Genomic DNA, 22772 nt, shown 5'->3' with positions numbered 1-22772 from the left:
TACCCTCTCTATTTATTTTTGTGTCACCTTCAAATTTAGCAACAAAGCCTTTAGTTCTTTCATCCAGATCATTAATGTATAATATGAATAGCTGTGGTTCCAACCGCTGTGATATTCCACTAGTCAACAGCTGCCATCCTGAAAATATCCCTTTATCTCCAATCTCTGTCTTCTGCTAGTCAGCCAATCCTCTATCCATGCCAAAACCTGCCACTGACACCACAGGCTCTTATCTCATTTAGCAGCCTCCTGTGTGGTACCTTGTCAAAGGCCTTCTGGATAAATCACATTCTCTGGCTCTCTTTTGTCTGACTTGTTCATTACTTCCTCAAAGAATTCCAACAGATTTGTCAGACATGACCTTCCCTTGATGAAGCTGTGCTGAATCAGCATATTTTACCATGCAGTTCTAAGTACTCCACAGTGTTATCCTTCATAAGAAACCCTAAAACCTTACCAAAAACCAAGGTCAGCTAATCAGCCCATAATTTCCTGTCTTCTGCCTCCCTCCCTTCTTAAACAGAGGTATTACATTAGCCATTTCCAGTCATCTAAACCGTCTATGACTACAGTCATTCCTGAAAAATCACCAACAATGTCTTTATAATCTGTTCAGCTATCTTCTTCAGAACCCTGGAGTTGTAGTCCATCTGGCCTCAGTGATTGACCCATCTTCAGATCTTTCAGTTGTTTCCCCAGAGCCTTCTCCTTAGTGATGACCACTGCACTCATTTCTGCCCCCAGACTCTCTTGAAGTTCTGGTATGCTGCTGGTGTCTTCCTGTGAAAACTGATGCAAAGTACCTATTCAGTTCATGCGCTATTGTTTTGTTCCCCATTACAACTGCTTCAGCCTCATTTTCCAGTGGTTCACTGTCAACTCTTACCTTTCTTAATGAATTCAACAAACTCTTGCAATCTTCTTTTATATTACTAGCTCGCTTATTTCATCTTCGCCCTGACTTTTGCTTTTATTTTAAAAAATTTATCCTCTGTTGGATTTTAAAGGCTTCCCAATTCTCTCATTTCCCACTGATCTTCACCATATTGTATATTATTTCTTTTGCTTTTATGCTGTCCCTGACCTCCATGGTCAGCCACGGCTGCCTCATCCTCCCCCCTGTATGTTTATTCTTCCTGGGGATGAAATTCTGCTTTGCTTCCTTAATTAATCTCCAGACACTCCCCCCCAGTTCTGCTCCAATGTCTTCCCTGCTGGGTTCCTCTTCCAATCAACTCTGGCCAGCTCCTTCCTCATGTCTTTGTAGTTAGCTTTACTCAATTATAATACCATTACATCTGATTCCAGCTTCTCCCTCTCAAACTCCAAGGTGAATTCTATCATTGACTGTTCGAGGTACCTTCACATTAAGCTCCCTAATCAAGTCTGCCTCGTTGCACATCATCCAATCCAGAACTGCCTGTTCCCTCGTAGGCTCCTAAACAAAAACTTCTCAGAGACTTTCCACGAATTCCTCTTCTTGAGATCCGTTACCAATCTGATTTTCCCAGTCCACCAGCATTTTGAAGTTGCCTATGCTTATTATAACAGTGCCTTTTTTACATGCCTTTTCTATCTCTTGATTTATTTTTTTTCCCCCACATTCTGACGACTGCTAGGAGGCCTGTACACAATTCCTATCAAGATCTTTTCTCATTTGTGATTCCTAAATTCTACCCAGAGATTCTGTATCACTTCAGGCAACCCTGTTTCCTCTGCTCATCTGCCTGTCCTTTCAAGAGGATGTGTATCTTTGGATATTTAGTTCTTAGCCCTGATCCCCTTACAACCCACATCATCATATTTGCTGCTTCCGATCTGCACTATTAGCTCATTTATCTTGTTTTACATATTGCGTGCATTTAAATGCAACACCCTCAGTCCTCCATTGACAGGCCATCTTCTCATAGTTGGCCCCTTAGCTGCTAAGTTCAAGTAAGATTCCTGACTTTATCCATACTCTCTGCCCAACCATATATCCTGGAAACTTTAATAACTTCTGCTGCGACTTGCTGACTCCACCTTCTAACTTTTTCTATAATTTCCCATGCAACTGAACCCTCTCCCAGCTATTTAATTTAAAGCCCCATCCACAGCCCGGGTTGTGAGACTCAGCAGGACTCAGGTCCCAACAGAACTCAGGTAGACGCTGTCCCATTCAGCCTCCAGCCTTCCCCCCAGTATTGGTGCTAATGTTACATGAATTAGAACCAGTTTCTTCCATACCAATCTTTGAATCACCTGTTTATCTCTCTTATCTTGTTAACCCCGTGCCAATTAGCTTGCGGCTAAGACAATAATCCAGAAATTACTTCCTTTTCAGTTCTGCTTTTTAATTTGGCCTCTAGCTACTCATAGTCTCTCAACAGAATCTCTTTCCTCTTCCTACTTATTTGGCTGGACCACGGTAACAACATTGTATCCCTCCCCACTCCAAATTCCTCTACGGTCAGATGAGAGATTCTAAACCTGGGCACCTGACAGCAACACAGCCTTCAGGACTCTTGATCCTGGTCACAGAGAACAGTGTCTATTCCCCTGACTATATCATCCTGGATTACAACTACATTTCTCTTCTCTCCCATCTGTTGAATGGTCCCTTGTAACACAGTCCCTGAGAACTTTATCAGTTTGCTTATCCTCCTCACAGCTCCCACTCTCATCCACACAGGGAGGAAGATGTGTTAGACAAGCTCAAGGGCTAATGCTCCTTCAGCACTACCTCTTGGATTCCTCTACCTACCTCACTTGTAGTTACACCCTCCTGTCCCTGACCACTGACCAAATTCGAAGTTGTTAATTCAAAGGGGTGTGATTGTCTCCTGAAAAACAGTCTCCAGGTAATTTTTCCCATCCCTGACTATGTCACATATTTGAAGGTCAGACCCCAGATTAATAACTCTGAGCCAGAGCTTTTCAAGAAAACAAGACTTGCTACAGATGTAGTCACTACGAACCACAACAGGATCCACCAGCTCCCACATGATGCAGGTATAGCACATCACCTGGCTCTGCATCTTTATTTTAATTACTTTGTTCTTATCTGATTTTCAAAATATTAATTCTGGTCTTTTAGTTGGTAACCTGTAAATATTTCCCCTGTTCACCTTCAGTCTGAAAGTAACATAATGGATAGTCAAACTAGTAGTTACAGCCATCCAGGTGAATTTACATTTTATACATTAGAATCCCTGTGTGGCAACAGGCCATTAGGCTCAACAGCCCCACACCACAACCCTCCCAAGAGTATCCCACCCAGACCCATTCCCCTACCCTACAACCCGACATCTCCCATGACTGATGCACTTAACCTACACATTACTGAACACTATGGACAATTTAGCATGGTCAATTCACCTAACCTGCACATCTCTGAACTGTGGGAAGAAACCAGAGCAGACCGAGAAAACCCAGACACTGGGAGATTGTGTGAACTCCACCAGTCACCTGAGGCTGGAATCTATGGTCTCTGGTGCTGTGAGGCAGCAGTGTTAACCACCCATTTGCGCTCAGCCCTTGAGGCTGAGCTTTAATTTATCCTGTTAAAAAAATTTACAAAGTCTAAGCCAAAAAAGTAAGCAAAAGGCAACTCATTCCCCCCCACCTGCACGAAATTCCCTCCAAATTCCCCAAACTGTATACTCACTCAGACTGTCTCACTGATAGAATTCTCCTTCCTGATGGAGCACTTTCACCAGGCTCTCTCTTAAAGTGGGTCAAAAATCAAACAACACTGGGTTATAGTCCAACAGGTTCATTTGAAAATGCAAGCTTTTGGAGCTTTGTTCCTTCATCAGTAGTTGAGCTCCAAAAACTTTTGATTTCAAATAGACCTGTTGGATTGTAATCTGATCCTGGACCTTGTCCACCCCAGTCCAACTCCGGCATCTCTACATCATCCCTTAAAACGACCTGAGGTGAGTTGTGATAACTCACACTAGTTAAACTTCAGTAGCAATTAATACCCATGAAGGCCTTATTCACAGATTCATAGAGCACAAGAACAGATCCTTTGGTCCTGTCAGTCTATGTCAAACGTAATCCAAAACAACTAGTCCCATCTGATAGAATGTGGCCCCAATCCCTTCAAGCATTTCTTATTCATGTACTTACCTAAATTGCTTTTAAATGTTCAGGCTTCAGGTGACTGACTGCCCATCAGTCAGCTATCTTAGATCATAAGACAGAGGAGTGGAAGTATGGTAATTCGGCCCATCGAGTCCACTCCAACATTTAATCACGGCTGATGGGCATTTCAACTCGACTCACTCACACTCACCCCGTAGCCCTTAATTCCTTGCGAGTTCAAGAATTTATCAATCTCTGCCTTGAAGACATTTAATATCCCAGCCTCCACTGAGCTCCGTAGCAATGAATTCCACAGGCCCACCACTCTCTGGCTGAAGAAACGTCGAATTTCCTGTTCCTTGGATGCTACCTGACCTGCTGTGCTTTAACCAGCAACACATTTTCAGCTCTGATCTCCAGCATCTGCAGACCTCACTTTTTACTTGAAGAAATGTCTCCTCATTTTCATTCTAAATTAACCCCCTCTAATTCTAAGGCTGTTCCCAGGGATCCTAGTCTCCCCACCTAACGGAAACAACTTCCCAGCGTCCACCCTTTCTAACCCGTGCATTATCTTCTAAGTTTCTGTTAGATCTCCCCTCAACCTTCTAAACTCTAACAGCCGTTCATCTTCTTTACATTTTCATGAAACAACTGAAGTTGAAATTCTTAAAATAGAGAAAGGAAAGAAATGTTTACCAGTTGTATTCGGACACTACCTCTAAATTCCCAGATGACGTGCTCACTCAGGTTGTGTCTCAGTCTGGGTGTGCTTTCTCCTTCCTGAATATGAGAAGCTCTAAAGGATTGGCTGACTAAGAATGTCTATTTAGCAGTTAAGCATCACAATAGTACTCAGGCTCCCTAGAAACTGTAGTTTAGGAGGTTCTGAACTAATCTTGCAAGGGGACTAAATACACAAGGATCAGAACTGGCAAATAATGCTTCAATAATTCCATCTGAAACAAAATCCCCTTCCTGTCAGAACAGCTTGAGAGTGGAGAGGAAAAGGGCGTGCAGCAGTGAGGATAAGGAAAACATACAACTCCCAGTGCCATTTCTCTTACCTGAAGTGTTATGACAAATCCACTTAGACAAATGGAAATTAAACAAATTGTTATGCTTTTCCCAACCGTCAGGGCTGGAAAAGCCAACTATCTCACTAATTAGGGCAAGCTATTCACCAAGTTCTTACAAAATTACTGACAAATCTCTCTGCTTTTAATTGGTTCTTGGTTTCTCAGTATGACTGATGCAAGTGGCACTTACTGTCTAAATCTATAGGAGCCTTACAGAAAGTAGCCATGATGTGGAGGTGCCAGTGTTGGACTGAAGTGGACAAGGTCAGAAGTCACACGACACCAGGTTATAGCCCAACAAGTTTATTTGAAATCACAAGCTTTCGGAAGGCTGCTCCTTTTCCAAGTTCTTTTGGATTATAACCTGGTGTCGTGTGACTTCTGACGTTAGAGAAAGTATGTCAAGAACTTTCTGCTTAAACTGCTGCAGACAACATGAGGTTTGCACTCCCAAGACTGCTGTTCAGGAGGAAGATGTAAGGTTTGCCCTTAGTGGTGTCAAATATCCTGTGCGACTGCAGCTGTACGCATCCAGAGAAATGTAGAACATTTCATTGAATTTCTGACTTGCCTTACATGCTTTCAAGTTACATGTGTCCATACCATTCACTCTAATCCTTCCTGATGAGCATAAATGGGTATATTGATTCTGCATTGATTCATCCAGTTGCAAATGGTTTTGTTGATTGACTGGTTAATACAATGGTATTAAAGCGGACTTAACTGCTGGAAAGATGTTACAATTACGAAACTTGTTCCTGAAGGAAATAAAAGCAGGGATAAACTGTACCAGGTTTGTCATATTTTTAGTTATATCTGATAGTTTTCAGCACACAGTTGGATCGGCGAGAGCTGTCCAACTCATCCTTGGTATTATGGAGAAAATGAGGACTGCAGATGCTGGAGATCAGAGTCGAAAAGTATGGCGCTGGAAAAGCACAGCAGGTCAGGCAGCATCCGAGGAGCAGGAGAATCGACGTTTCGGACATAAGCTCTTCATCAGGGATGTTGGTATTATGGAACAAGGGATTTCTAACTTCTTCAGAAATTGTGCTTGAAGTTTAGTTTAGTGAGTTCCACTGGACTGAGCAGTTTAAATTGATACCACAAAAAATACTTAATCCAAATAACCAAATAAAATCTAAGTAGCCATATTAACTGCAACCGTACTTTAAGCCCCAGCCCTTAGAACTAATGGGAAGGCACTTAATGTATAAATTACAAAATTGATTAAGGGAAATAACAGTCAGCCACACTGAATTGGGGAGCAAGAATCTTCCACTCTGCCCATTTGGCTTTGGTTTCTCTCTGATGATATTTTGCAATCTTGGCATCACACATCTTCATGTGTTTCAGGCTGTCAGAGAAAACCAACCACTTTCTCCTCACATCAACTGTCAAGCTTTGGCTAGTTAGTAAAGATTTTTTTCCCCATGTCATTTGGAGTAATTTATCAAAGAAAATGGGGGTAATGTATCAGAAATATGATAAAGAATTCAGTGCAATTTGCCAGCTTGGAGACTGGCTGCTGCTTGCCTTAGCTTCTGAATGATGGCAGCTTTCTCTTTGTAACTTAGAGGTGGCATTGAATCATTCACAGCCAGAAGAAAACTTCAGGTCATTTTGTGCACTAACACACGGTCAATGTTTCCATTAGGAAGGAACATTAGATTAGATTACTTACAGTGTGGAAACAGGCCCTTCGGCCCAACAAGTCCACACCGACCCACCGAAGCATGGCCAATTCACCTAACCTGCACATTTTTGGACTGTGGGAGGAAACCAGAGCACCCGGAGGAAACCCACGCAGACACAGTCAGTCGCCTGAGGTGGGAATTGAACCTGGGTCTCTGGTGCTGTGAGACAGCAACGCTAACCACTGTGCCACCGTGCCGCCCACAATTCACAATCAGTGTCATTGTCTTCTAGAACCAAAGCAAAACACAGCAGATATCTGAAATACGAATACAACATGCTAGAGGAACTCAATAGGTCAGTTAGCATCTATTGAGAGAACGGGTTGATGGGCAGAATGTACTGGTCTGAGAGGAGTTATGGGAAGGCAGTTGATAAATATCAATCTGCCAGAGTTGGCATTAACTTGGTGAACATGCCAACAAACGTCCTTCCTGGAGACAATAAAAATATGATTGGCTTGTTGGCTGGAAGGGGCATTGAAAGGTGTGATCGAAGGCATGGAGACAGTGCAGGGGTTCGATCCCTGAGAACTACATCCCAGTCTTTACTTCTCATCCACCTTTCCCTTTGACCTCCACCCATGGACATGGACTCCTCTTTTGGGTTTTACTATCTTGTTTCTCTCTTTATCGCTTCATATTGCATTCAGATGGATTTTACCGCAATAACTCGTGTCTCATTCAGACACAACCTCTGTTTCTTCACGATATTCATATTCAACTTTTTGGTTATGGCATCATTAAATCTTTCGTTCTTTAATCTGTTCGGGCCTCCACCCTAGCAGACCTGATTCCAACTCTGACTTTCCCCTACCTTTATCAATCTTGCTGATGAGGATGGTGCCTGTTGATGTCTGGTATGTTGACCTCTACCTTGCACAGGTTCGACACAAAACCTTAGACAATTCTTCTTATCTTGCCCTAGAACATGGTCCCAGCATTGAAGTTCAAGTCATTGCTCCAAGAAGATTACTGACATCATCCCTAAACAGTGTCCCACTTTTTAGCTCTGCACCCACACACAGCCCCAGCCACCACCTCCTTCCAAAACCCACAAATAGAATTGCTCTGGCAGACCCATTGGTTAAGGCTGCTCCTGCCCCACTGAACTCATTTCTCCTTATCTAGAGTCTCCACTTATATTTCTGATTCTTGTGTCATTTCATGTCAGTTCCACAGTTACAACTTTCTTAGCCCCAGCAGATCTTCACTATGGAAGTGCAACTCCTCTCTACATCTTCCCCATCAGGACAGAAAGCTCTCTGCTTCTTACCTGAACAGTCCACATCCTTCACCGATCTCCTTGATCTTGCATACTTTTTTTCTCATCTTGAATAATTTCTCTCTGAAAGCATCTCACCATCTCCAAGTCAAAGGTGTGGCTATGGGTACCCACATGAGACGCAGTTATAAAACAGAAATTGCTGGAGAAACTCAGCAGGTCTGGCAGCATCTGTGGGGAGAAAGCAGAGTTAACATTTCAAGTCCAGTAACCTTTCAGAAGGATCCCTGGACTCGAAATGTTAATTCTATTTCTTCCCCACAGACACTGCCAAACTTGCTGAGTTTCGCCAGCAATCTGTTTTTGTTTCGGATCTCCTGCATCCTCAGTTTTTAGTTTATTTTGGTGTGCCGATTATGGTAGGTATGTGGAATGTTCTTTGTCCTGACTTTTACTCTGGTACACCAATGACTGTATCAATGCACCTCCCTGCTCTCATTTAGGAATGTGAAAAATGAATTAAATTCACTTCAAATGTCCATCCTTTTCTCACTTTCACCAGGTCCACCTCGGACTTTCTCCTACACTTCCTGGACATCTTTGCTTCCATTTCTGGGAATGAGATGTCCACCAATATCCACTACGTACCCTCCACCTCTCACAATTACCTTGAATCTATTTACTTACAGCTTGCTTCTGATAATTACTCCATTCCATTCTCCCAGTTTCTCCATCACATTGTTTCAGCCAATGCCACCTTGCTCAGGAGGACCTCGAACATGTTTTTCTTTTCCCTCAAATGAGCCCCCACCATGGTTAACAAAGCCCTCAGTCACGTCTGGCCCATGTTCCTCACTTCTGCCTCTACTCTTTCCTCTCCCTCCTTGATCCTCACTTTCTACTCCAGCAGCTTCTCCATTCAAAGTGTCATCCTCTGCTATTTCTTTCACCTCCAACAAGATGCCACAGTCAAACACATCTCTCTTCACCTCCCCACCTACCCCATCCCCCACCCTCCTATCACCATTCTTAAGGTCATCTCTTTTTAATTTTCTGTATTTTTGATTCTGAATTGAATGGGAATAGGAATGATTTTAAAACCAAGGATAGTTGAAATATTACTGCACTATATTAAAAGTAAATGACCAGAAACTCATAAGAAGTGCTCTTTAGACCATTGTTGCCTTAAGCAGTGGGAAAAGCCAAGTTATAGACCAACTAGAGCCAAGGAATTGGAGACTTGGCTGCCAACAAGTGACTGACTGGTCTGCGAAATGGTGATGAGTTATCAATGACGAAGGCCTTCTCTCTGGCAACAACTCGATGACTGGCTTCAGGTATTTAAGCAGACTAGGGGTGTCAATATTTGTGTCGGAAGCCATCGGACCTGTGGAAGTGAAGGTGGCTTTGTTTTTGGTCTGTCCATCCCTCCACAGATATTGTTGGGCAACACTTTTGTTTTTATTTCACGAGATCTTTCAAGCTTTTAATGTGATCTTTCAATAAGAGTAAGGCATTCAGCTCACTGAACTTTTCCAGCACCTATTAGATTATATGTCTCTCTTACCTCAACTGCATGATCATATCTTTTCTCCAATAGACCTTGATACCCTCAAATAACTTACGTTAACAATCTCAGCCTTCTGTGACATAGCAAACAAATACATGTCAGTACAGGTAATAGAGCTGCAGACATACTAAGATAAATAAGGAGGAGTTATTAAATATTTTTAGCAGGCCTAAATCCCCAAGGCTTGATGAGTTGTGTGCCAGGCAGCTATGGGAGGTAAGGGAGGAGGTTACTGGGGCCCTTGCAAATATTTAATTTTTAATACTTCACTGGCCACAGAAAACTGGAAGAAAGCTGGTGTAGTTCCTTTGTTCCAGGAGGGCAGCAGGGGTAGGCCAGGTGATGTCAGACCAGTTAGTCTGACGTCAGTGGAAAGGAAATGATGGAAAAAATTCCAAGGGACAAGATTAACCAACACTTGGAAAGGCCAGGATTGATCAGGGGTAGTCAACATGGATTTGCTGGATGGAGATCCTGTCTGACTAATTCTCAAGAGTTTTTGGAAATACATTGATGAAGGTATTGTAGTTGATGTGCTACATAGACATTACTAAGGCCTTTGACAAGATCACACATGAAAGGCTGGTTCAAAAGCTCAGAGCCCATTACATCCAAACCATATTGGCAAAGTATATCCAAAACTGGCTGTCAAATTGGAGGAAAAGATCGATAGTGGAGCATCGTTTCTTTCATTGGAAGCATGTGACCATAGGGTTTTGTATTAGTACCCTTGCTGTTTGCTACATACATTAACAACTATGACGTGAACGTCAAAAGATATAATTAGTAAGTTGGCAGATGACATGAAAATTGGTGGTATTTGACAGACAGCAGAATGGTCTTAGATGACATGCTGATGTTGATCAGCTAATAAATTGGACAGAGCAATGGCAGGCGGATTTTAATCCTGATAAGTACGAGGTGATGCATTTTGACATATTAAATCAAGGATGAATGAATGGTGGGTCCTTAGGGAGTACCGAGAATCAAAAGGATCTTGGCATACAAATCTATAGATCCCTGAAGGGGCGACAGCACAGGTAGATTGGGTGATGAAGGCGGCTTTCAGGATACCTGTCTTCATTAGCTGGGATGTAGAGTACAGGAACAAGGAAATCTTGTAGCAACTTTATAGAGCATTGGCTGGACTGCAGATGAAATATTGTGTGCAGTTCTGGTTGCCACCCTATTGGAAGGGCATGATTGCAATGGAGAGGGGCTGAGGAGATTCACCAGGATGATGCCTGGGATTGAGGAGAGGCTGAATAGACTAGCTTTGTTTTCTTTGGAGCAGAGGAGGCTGAGGGGAGATCTGATTGAGATATACAAAATTATGAGAGGCATAGTGAGAGTTTTTTCAGATCATATTTAACAGGAGAGGGTACAAGTTTAAGATGAGGATGCAGTGGTTTAGAGGAAATCTGAGAATACTTTTTCTCACCCAGAGCATGATGTGGACTGGTCTGGTCCATAACAATAGTAGGCTACAAACTAAACAGGATCAGTATAGTTTGGTGTTGGTTGGACGGCACAGACATGGTGGGCCAAAGGAACTGTTTCTCTTCTTTTTGACTGTATGGCTCTTTATGATGACAACCTTCGCTATCCCTCATTTGAAAAACTGCTTCCTGATTTCACTGCTGATTGGCTTAGGTCCGGATCTATTATTGTGCCATATACTGGATTCATACAGCAGAGGAAAGAGTTTCTTCATATTTAACTTTCTAAAATGATTCATAATTTAAGCACCTTGGTCAGATCACTCCTCAACTTAGTCAACTCAATGGGGCATGGAACATGTTCTTATAATGTAAGCCTTTCACTTTGACGAGCTGGTGCTATACCTACTCCAAAGCCAACACTTTATTTCAGACAAATTGCTCAAAGTGAAGTTACTCCTAATAAGGCTTGAACCAGCAACAGAAGCATTAATTTCCACTCTGTATTCCAAACCACTTGAACGTAGGCCAACATTACATTAGACTTTGCATGTACATTATGTAGCTTTGAGTGATTTGTATACCTAAGTACATAGCCCTTTTATATGTCTGTAATTTTTAACTGATCGCAAGTTAGATTATATTCATATCTGTCTTCCATAAATCCAATTTGGACCAACTTAAACTTTCCCACTTAAACTGCACTCCATATGCCACAATTTTGTCCATGTCCCTCTGCATGTTGCTTCCTTCCTGTGTCAAGTTACAACTTACTGTACTTCACCGTGCCAGCTTCCAACTTTAACAGACAATGCTTTATTTCTCATCCAAGTTATTGACAAACATGCTGAAGAACTGAAGCCCCCAGCCAAACTGGAGTTGTTATATCCAAGGACAGTATCGCTGTTTTCCAAACTGCTTCCTACTTCCAATTCCCTCGCCAGCTCATCAGATACCTTCAGAAAATCCAAACAGTAAGATTTCTAGTTGCATCTTTTCTCTCACCAATATCAAGTACTTTACTCGGACACAACCTGTTGTTTATGATGCTGATTCTCTGACTGGCGCCGTGTATGTCTGGTACTCGGTCTCGCTGTCCCTGATGGTAGATTCCAGTAACTTTGCCATGAGCTAGGCTCAACTAACAGACCTGCAGCATCTGTTCAGACAAAGCAGACTTAATGTTTCCGGTCCAGTGACCCTCCTTCTTCAATGCACCCAAAACCTTAACTCCATTTTCTCTCCAAAACTGCTGCCAGACCTGCTGAGGTTTTTCCAGCGATTTCTGCTTTTGTTCTGATTTCCTGGATCCACAGTTCTTTCGTTTCTTTTTTTAAACAGGGTCTACAGATCCTTGGTTTTTCACTCTGCCCCAAAATAATACATTACATAAAGATATTCAGTCTCCAGTAGACTATAATTAGACCACAAAATCACAAAGTTATACCCAAGACTGACAGCACCTCCATAAGGCAAAACCTGGCAGTAATGTTTTTCTATGAGACTCCATTTTAATGGCGTGCATTGTTCCCTGATGTCAAACAAATATTTCAATGACAGGCCTGACATCAATAATAATCATCATTATAACTAGATCAATAATGTAACAGTTCGCCAAACTGCAATCTCTCTTGACCCACTCACGAGCACGTTATTGCTCAGTGGCACCAATGATGTCACAAGGTCACCACGTGGAGCCCCAGATGCATTCTGACCCTCCCTTACCTACCTCAGTGACTCAGCCATCCGCCGCAAATCTTCATTTTGTTGTTTCAAACGCTCAAGCTTTGCAAGTATCTTGGACAGTTCTCTGCTGGAGCGATCTGGTTGGTCGCTGTCTCTCACGAGATGCCCACCGATGTAGAACAGCAAAGTCCCCCAGGCAAGAAGGATTAACATAATCCATCGCCAGGAGCCAGTCCATGGCCGCATCTTCAGCTGGTCCGGTGCTCAGTAGCCACTCACAGGTCAAAAACAGCCATGCTTTCAGGATCTGTGCAGAGCTGAATGAGTATATGCCTTTCTTTCCCTCAACGCATTGTGCCAGGAATTCTCACAGCTCCTGAAATTTCTTGGACGCTGCTTCTCTTCCTCCAGATGAACCTTCCCCTTGATGTGACAACCAGCAAATTCACTGATTAAAAACCTCTCATTTCGACACTGCAGAAAGAGAAGAAAAAGAGTACATAATTGGATTAATTATATGACTTACAAATAATGGACTACATATGAAAGCAATTACACTGAAAGCCGAGATAGTGTTATATGGGGAGTGTCAGATCTCTGTGCTTGCCCTTCGAGCTTCAAAACGGCAAATCTCTTCACTTCATCTGGCTAATCCACACAATATATTAAAAGTCATTGCAGATAAACACAGCAAATAATATTCATCCACAGACCGACTGGAGCTAGGAAGGCAATAGAGTGACAGAGATTTTGAAGGCTGCTGCTATGAGATAGATGCACTGCATCATAACTCTGAGCACCAACAGTTATTCAAAGGCTTTCGTAGATGGAATGAATTTTTAGAAATTAAGTTGCAACATATATTCAGAAGAGTGAATTAGACTTGAAGACGGCTCTAAAACCATGATCAACGCTGTTAGTCGATCCGAGAAAGCTATGGCCTCATACATGATCATCTCCAGACTCTCAAAGTGCTGCTTTCACCCTGAATCCACAGTGACATCCAGCAAGTCTTGTAGGTATAGAGGGCCCAGAGGGCTTCGCTCTTGCCCTTCTCCAACCAAGGGAAACATGACTTTATTAATATGACAAGCTTACTGACAGCAGTGACTGCAAGATGTAATGTATGTCACTTCAAAGGAGAACCAAACATGTTGAAAGTTCAGAATTATTCAGGATTTTAAATAAGGTAGTACTTAGGCATTTCACAATAGAAAAGAAATTGTGAAATACCTGCTTGGCTTTCATGTAATTTGCAAGGTTGAAACTTACATGAGTTTGTTGGGAGCTGCCCGATACAATGTCAAGAACGGCTTAGGCTTCACCTGATGAAGGGTTTTTACCTAAAACGTCGATTTTCCTGCTCCTCAGATGCTGCCTGACATGCTGTGCTTTTCCAGCACCACTCTAATCTAAACTCTGATCTCCAGCATCTGCAGTCCTTGTTTTTACCTTCATCATAATACTGCTGACTGATTCCAAATCCTTGAAGTAGACAGGTGTTAAAATGTTTGAAATTATCATTATTGTAACAAAGATTGCCAAAATGGAATACCTTTTTATCCCCACCTGTTTACCTCATGATTTGAAGAATGACAGTAATGTATATCTTTCATATCAATGTATATGAGAAATAGATTAAATATTAAAAATGGAAGAACAATGACAAATTGATGTTGAGAGGGTAAAGAATAACATTATATTTACAAAAAAAGATACAAGCGAAAATTACAAAAGCACTTCAATACAAATCTAGACTTAAATAGTCTGTGCACACCACAAATAAGAGTATAATAGTGATACTTTTAAATATTAATAGAGTATTCCAACAAAGCATTATTCTTTAGGGTACACTGTGGAAGGTTGAATACCCTTTAGTTTCCAGTGTTTTGTCACGTCTACAGAATTCAATAATAAGTGACAAAGGCAATTTGAAAAGGCTTAGTTGTGCACTATATATTAACCAGTGCCATTTTTTGTCAGCACAGGAAGTTAAGTTCAATGGACCTGATTCCAAAACATTAATTCTCTTGCAATAAAGATCAAAGATGTCCCAATGTTAGTTAAAGCTTACATTATTATATATGCAAATGCCTGGGATGACAAAACAACAGAATATCCTGATTCACCAGGACAGACATCAGTAACATTACAGATTTCTGGATTTAAACAACTTAGTTGCAAAACAGTCTGAAGTTAAAAAAAAAAGGTATTTGTAAAAAACAAAATTGAACTGCATAGGTATTATTGAAATCCATGAAAAACTTTTAAGGAATGAAATAAAAGAGCATTCAACTTATATAAAAGCCAAGATTTATGCAGAAAACCAAGAACAGGCAACTTACTAGTAACTTGCATCCTGAACTTGGGATGAAATGTACTCTACGATTTGTGTTGTGTGATCTATAGATAAAACTCACGTTTCAAATAATTCCTTCTCTTTTGATTGGCACGTTCCATTATTTCTAATGGATGCTTAATTCAGTGCATTACCCGTTATCTCCAGGTCTGTGCTTGTGCTAAAGAAGCATCACGTAGAGCACAGTCGATTTGTGGTTTTCAAAACCTCTCGAAGATGGGTTCGCTGCTAGTGTGAACATACTTCTGGGAACTGTCACCGAATACTAGCCAAGCCTGCGCATTGTTCGCCATCAGCAATAAACTACCAGGAACCCCAATGGAATACTAACTCTCACCTGCAGAGAATACCAGTTGTTCTGTCGGAGTTCAACTGTATGTGTTCCTCCTGAAGCAAATACGATTCACTAATGCAGTATCAAGTACGTGGCACATGTCCAATCACCTCTAAACAGCCAATAAATTTCAAAATGCTGGGAGTGACCTAAAACGCCCTGGTAAAGTAGCAATATCTATCCTTCTCAAACATGTCACATAGCAGGAAACAACACCTCTTCACCACAATGTGAAGACATTCACATTCCCGATCATAGAACAAAGTTCACATTATTAACACTGTTCAAATCCAGATGAGAAAGCCATAAACCAAAACAAACAAATTTACCAAATGACTCCCAGATGAAGGAATTACCAACAGGATTTCACTCCTTGTAACTCTAATCAAACTAATGTAAAGTAAACACAAATTAATAAGTGAATATTTCAACTAAAAAGGCAAGTTTCACTTTAAATAGTCAATACAGTAGTATATGGCATTGTACCACTATGGCATAGAGAAGCACAAACAATTGCAAGCTTTCATCTGGATTCCACAGGTTAGATTATCGTCAGCAAGGTGCATTTTCATCAATCCTTTCCCAAACCACATGACAGTCCAATGGCACAGTTTTTCCACAAGTTCAACTGGGCAGCTGACCAGCCAATAACACCCCAGTTCATGACTTGGCCACTTTTAGGGAAAACACCAGCTCTTCAGTATTTTTAAAAATTCTTCCTTCATAGGTTATATGCATTGTTGACTAGGCCAACATTACAGCCCATGCTTAATTACCCAGAAGGTACTGAAAGTTAACCACATTGCTGTGGGTCTGAAGTCACACATGGCCAGAGAAGGTAAGGACAGCAGATTCCCTAAAAGTGCAATCATGAGCTGATGGGCTTTTTACAACAATCTACAGTGGTTATCAAACAATGTTTGTTATAAGGGTAGCTTTTTTCACCCAGATTCTTAGTTACATTTGAATTTCACTGTCAGCCATGATGCAGCCATGTTCTGAATTTGTCCAGTTACGTTACCACAATACCATTGCCTCTCCCACAGCAGTCCACATTTTCACTTTTAGCCAGTTCACACAGTACATCCAAGAGCTCCTGTCTCCTTTTCTGCCAATACAGACATTCTGATCTATTGTTGAGAGTAATTTGTTTTTCTCTTTACAAAATCATCTGTGTTCCTATTTCCATATTTGTCCGTTTTATCTTTGCATTTGCACTCTTCACCTTCACCTTCCATCTCCTTCGCTTTTCACTCCCCTTCATAACTCAATTTCTCCATTGTGTCTGTCAGCTACACAGTTTATTTCTTAACTTCCATTTTGTTGGCATTGCTTCCTCGTCAAAGATCATGAGGAGATGTGGGCCAGCATTTTTCATAATGCAAGAAAACTCCAACGTTTACAACTGACACAAACTCTTAAAAGTCATTTCAAATATTTGCAATGACAGCACAGGTTACTCAAACATTTTAAGCAATTTGTCAATTTCCTAGTGCTTCTGAAATGTGGGCACAATGTTCACTTCTCTCTAATTATACAGAGCTCAATGAAGACATCCAACAATTACTAAATGAATTTATACAGCACTTTCAACATCGCAAATGACCCCCAGGCCCTTGAATATTATTATGCAAAATTTGACACTGAAGGTTGAAATTGGCTCAGTGGTTAGCACAGCACCAGGATCCCAAGTTTGATTCCAGCCTTGGGCGACTGTATGTGCAGAGTTTGCACATTGTTCCTGTGTCTGCGTCGGTTTCCTCTGGGTGCACCGGTTTCCTCCCACAGTCCAAAGATGTTCAGGTCAGGTGAATTGGCCATGCTAAATTGCCCATAGTGTTGGGTACATGAGTCAGAGGGAAATGAGTCTGGGTGGGTTACTCTTCGGAGAGTCGGTGTGGACTGGTTGGGCCGAAGGGCCTGTTTCCACACTGTAGGGAATCTAATCTAAATCTAAAACATGTTATTATAATATTGCTTCAATGGCTTATGTTTTGAAGAATCATGTTAACAGGAATTTATTTCAAATTTGGGCACGTATCTGAAATTGTTTCGTTTAAAGAGGTCATTGAAATTCACTGAGGACACTGGAGTTTTTTTTAAACAAGAACTCCTTGAAATCACATGAGTGGCAATAACTGCATTTTCTGCTACAGACTCTGTCTGGGATGTTTTGAATAGTAATTGGCATGGAGAGATGCCTGTTTTACCTGGGTCCGTTGGAACAATTGGCCATGCGAAGTTGCCCCACAGTGTCCAGGATGTGCTAGCTAGGTGGATTACAGAAAGAACAGGGTTACAGGGATAGGAGAGGGGGTTAGGTATGGATGGGATGCCCTTCCAAGAATTGGTGTGGACATGATGGGCCAAATGGCCTGCTTCCACACTGGAGGGATTCCATGATGATTTCAAAGACACAGTTTTGGAGACACTCAGCAGGCATGTCAGCATTAGTGGGGAGAAAAACAGAATTAACATTTCAAGTCCAGTGACCCTTCGTCAGACCTCTGATTGAACACTTTCTGTTTTTGTCCTTTTTCTTTCCTCCTTTCCTAAAGAGTACGCGAGCACTTTGGGCATTTTTAGTGCGGCGCACAGTTACACTTTGTTTACTGACAATGCACATTAATTCATTATTGTATCCCATTGAATAAGTTTGATTGGATAACAAACTATAACAGTTGTTCTTAAGTATTTTGGTTGATAAACATTTCTGATTAAAACCCAACGTTGATCAGGTATTTGAGTTGTACTTTCGGCAAAGGGAGAAATTACTTTTATTTTACGTTGATGTCAATGGAGTAACGAGACTAGAGTGAGCGTGCATTCCTCCAACCACAAAGAGTTGTCAGTTCAGGAAACCAAAACTCTAGTCACCTAAGTAGGTCTTATTTTCATGACAACTAAACTCTAGATAGAAAGACACTGGTTGACTAGAATAACAAATGGCTTCAAGTTCTGTGGGTGTTTTCCTTCAAGGATTTTAGTGGAATGATTGTTTATGTTTAAGGCTGTGTGAGTATTTCAGTTGTATTGTGTTGAAGAAAGGCTTCTCCTATCTCCTCATTCTCTCTATCCATTCAAAAATCCAATAAATCCTCCTTTGAGAGGAGTGTAATTCTCTTTTGTGAAGCTAACAGCTCTACAGCAGACAGTGAAAGAGAAATCATACCCAAACTACAGCCCATCTACAACATTGCTCAAAGGCACTTAACAGTCTGACTCTTTTGATGTGATTTTTTCCAACACATATAGATTATCTTCCAAAGTTTAAAAGCAGTAAAGTTAAAACTAAGTAATGGGCAGTGTATATTGATGTTTTCTTTTTTAAGTATTAAGTTCAGGATCACATAGAACATTCAGCGATTGCTGACTATGGACCATCAAATTTGTTGACAATTTGTACACCAAGTTTGCCCACAGACTTGTATCCTGATCGCTCACTCCTGTTCCTATTAAAATATTTGCCAGCCAATTTTTCTTGTTAGTTCTCAGATTAGTGGATATCGTTAATGGCTTCCTCTCTCCTTTCAATCTGCCATCATCATCCATCACCTTGAGAAAAGCTTTTGCAGACTTTGTAGCCCTCTCCACACCTCAGCAAACTATCACTCCAATTCCATTCCTTTTCTCAAGTCTTTGTTTCCTAGCGTCCTCTTCCAGTGCCTCTCCATCACTGTCCAGCTGACTGGGCTATGCTTTATTCTTATCTGCAGCAAGATTACCATTTGCAATAGCTCCTCTCCTTGTTTCTGTGCCATTATCTCTGATGATCCCTCAAGGATTCATCCTTGTCCCCCTTTATGTCTCTTCGATTTACTGGCCCGACAGCAACATACTTCAAAAGACCAATCACTTTTGTGTACATATGCTCATAAAAAGTTAAATTTTACCATTACCTCTCAACCACTACTCTGCTTCCAACTTGTCACACTCCTTGCCGGACACCCAGGACGGCAGGAGCAGTAATTTTCTCCACCTCAGTATCAGGATGACTGAAGCCGTTGCCTTTGGTCCTTTCTGTGAACTCTGTGCACTAGTCAATGACCTTATCTTTTTTGCTGGCAGCTGCTAGAAACTGAATCAGATGGTTTGCAATCTTGCTGGCATCTTTGGCCCCGAGTTGAGCTTATGACCACATATTCACTCTACCGCAAAAGGAAGCCACTTGGCCCACTGTGTCTTGCCAGCTCTCTAACCATTTAGGTTTACAGTCAATCTCCTGCTTTTCCTGGCAACCCTGCACATTATTCAGAAAAAAAATCATATAACCCTTTCTTGAATGCCTCAACTGAACCTGCCTCAACTACAATTCCAAGCAACGTGTTCTCGACCGCAACAAAATACCCTGCAACAAACAGTCCATTGGACAAATGGGCAGAAAGCTAGTCACCAGGATACATGAGCACCAACTAGCCACTAAAAGACATGATCAATTGTCACTGGTATATATACACACAGACGAAGAGGACTGGGACAATAATCCATCCTGGGACAGGCTAAGCAAAGACACAAACAGGAATTCCTAGAGGCCTGGCATTCAAATTGGAACTTCATTAACAATCACATTGATTTGGACCCATTTACCAACCTCTCAGAACCAGAACTGGAAATGATATCACCCACCACAACAACGCGATACAGATAAATAGCAGGGGGGGACAGAAAATCAACGCTTTCTTGGAGGCTCATGTTACCTAGCATGGTGACAAAACATCTGACAACAAATCTAACAGCTCAACAACCTAACATCCAACCTGATCTAATCATGGCTGCGTAGAATTTTTAAAAATCACTGCGTTAATGTTATTCTCCCTGCATAGTATTACCCAACTCCATTGCCTCTCAGCTCATCTGAAACTCACATGCATTGCCTTAGTTACCGTCAGACTTGACCATTCCAACTTACTTCTAGCCAACCTCCTATGTCCACTGCTGTGTACATCTGTGGTAATTCAAAATTCTGCTGCCCAGGAGACATCAGATGTAAAGTACATTGATATGGAAGATTGGGTGGATATTAGATGCACAGGGCTCTCAGAAAGAACCAGTAAAGAGCTATACACCTTAAACTTGACCAAGATGAAACATACATACATCCAATGTAGACAGGATCAACTTGCAACTCCAATCCATACAGCTTCTCTAGTATTCAACAGACCTGCATTGGGGCCAGTAAGTGTCCTTGACCATATACCTTTACTCTTCAATTCACTTGTCACACTATCACAGAAGGGAACAAAGGCTGCAATTCAATGTGCAGATGGTAAATTGACCTCAGGCTCACATAAGATCAACAATGAATTCATGGACTTCAGTCCCAAGCCTTCTTTCAGTCAATAGTTTGTCACATTATCAACCTCTCCACTTTACTAGGAACAGCACAGGCAGTTTCTCACCTCACCTAAAGAAGTACAAATGTTACATTTCAGTCAGGAAAGTCCCTGCTTCCATTCTCTTCCATCGTATGGAAGAAATAAATAATTTCCTTGACATACTGAAAATAACTACTATCACACAGATGTAGGACCACACGTCTCTCCTCATTTGATACACCACTTCTGGGTGATAGAAAATTTCAAACTGATATCCGAGACACTGCTGTCAAATGGAAATTTGCTCTCCTGGCTGTTAAGGTATTGGATCTGCATATTTTCCAATGATGGACTTTTGATATAGCAAAAGCTTTCCATGTACGCATAGAATGCCTTCAATTAAAAAAGTCAAAACTTTATTCTCGATGGACTCAAGAATATGCCTTTCTGTGACGATCTCAAAATGTGAATGAGAATCCAACAATCTAAGTTCATATCTGTTACATAACTAAAGGCCTAGTTCCCTCTGCATTTCCTTCCGGTAAAGGGACAATTAAGAATGTCCAACTTTCACAGACCATAGTCATCCATCCCCATTGGTGAGGTGACCAAGTTCAGACTCTCATGGAGAAGAGGCTGGAAGAGTGAACGTAACGAATGGCAATGGTATAATGATGAAACTCTTGACTACACTCCCATAACCAAATATTCTTTTTTCTACAGTCAAAATACAGGTTCTGTAATGCGGTTCCTTGCCTTTTGTTTTCTTATTCTGTACACCCGCTTACATACTTGTCAATTTCATTCCTTTGGGGTCAAACAATGAGAAAGTCAAACAGTTTCCAACATTTCTAACACATACAAAATAAACCAATTCATCCTGCAGTTCTGCTGAGCTGGTCAGATTGAATCATCTCAGCAGTGCAAGTACGTTATGAATGAATTTATTCCCAGACACCTTACAATTTGTTGAATTGCCGCCAGGGTCATATCTGCAATTGGGATCTTGACATATTTGTATAGACAGACAAGAAATATTTCACTGCCTTCAACTCCTCCAAAGAAACTGTTTAGCCTTTCCACTAGGGAGCTCAATTCAGAGGACTTAGCCATGGCGTTTTCAGCCTACACAGTCAGGTCTGGTGACCACTACTCTGAAGAAATCTCTTCCAGAAGTTATCTTTCCCAGACCTGCAGAGAAGTTACAGAAACCTTGATTCACCCTTTTACAACAATCATACCATTACTTTAGTTAATAGGTAGAAACAGGATATGGAAATTCTGTTAATGTTCTTTCCCTAGAGTCTGTGATGTCAATGCCCTGACTGAACTTAACCCAGGAAAATCTTGCAACTTCCCTGTTCTGTGAAACTCACATAATCATGGCCTTAACCAACTGGAAGAGGGACATTATTTTCAACATTTAAATAAAAAACACAGCAGACCGGAGAAGGTCTGGCAGCATCTTTCAAGAGGGAAACGGTTAACGTTTTGTGTCTGCTATGACTCTTTGGATTTAAGAGTTGCGGCATTATCATACTCTCATCCATTCATGTGTATTACACAACGCCCATCGAAAGAATTGCAAGTTATCAGGGAATCCTGAAGTAACAGACAATGTGGGTGGTCACTAATTCAGGCTTATTTACAAGAATAAAGCTGTTTGGTATAATGTTAATTCAACATTACAGCACTTTTCCTTGACACAGATTCACAATGCAGAATTCGTACTGACTTGCCTGTCAGTAGGTTTGGAGGCATAGGGGGCTTAGATCAATGAAACATCCTCACAAATGCTGGGTCCAAGTTATTCGAACATTACAAGTTACCTTGTCAGAGCAAGTTTTTGTATTAATTACATCTTATCAGCTTGAATCATTTCACAAAGGACTTCATTTATCAGGATAACTCAATACTTATCATTTTGATTCAAAGCAAGCCTATTAATTAACAACATCTAAATGGTAACGATCTCTGGGATCATCAGTTCTATAGGAGTGAAC

General features: G+C 41.3%; 1 protein-coding gene across 17 annotated transcripts in view; it reads right to left on the bottom strand.

The window, feature by feature from the left end:
* The window catches only part of LOC132818134 (alpha-(1,6)-fucosyltransferase), a 752369-nt gene that overhangs the window by 195347 nt on the left and 534250 nt on the right, over nt 1–22772 (bottom strand). For 13 of the 17 annotated variants that reach the window (XM_060828858.1, XM_060828856.1, XM_060828873.1 and 10 more), the window contains one exon: nt 12805–13235. In XM_060828858.1, coding sequence (XP_060684841.1) covers nt 12805–13007 — 203 coding nt within the window. In that variant the 5' untranslated portion in view covers nt 13008–13235. The other 4 variants (XM_060828867.1, XM_060828871.1, XM_060828872.1 and 1 more) reach the window with 4 other exon arrangements.

This window comes from Hemiscyllium ocellatum, chromosome 8 (assembly GCF_020745735.1).
Source record: "Hemiscyllium ocellatum isolate sHemOce1 chromosome 8, sHemOce1.pat.X.cur, whole genome shotgun sequence".
In the NCBI taxonomy this organism is placed as follows: domain Eukaryota; kingdom Metazoa; phylum Chordata; class Chondrichthyes; order Orectolobiformes; family Hemiscylliidae; genus Hemiscyllium; species Hemiscyllium ocellatum.
This window is presented reverse-complemented; position numbering and strand designations above follow the sequence as displayed.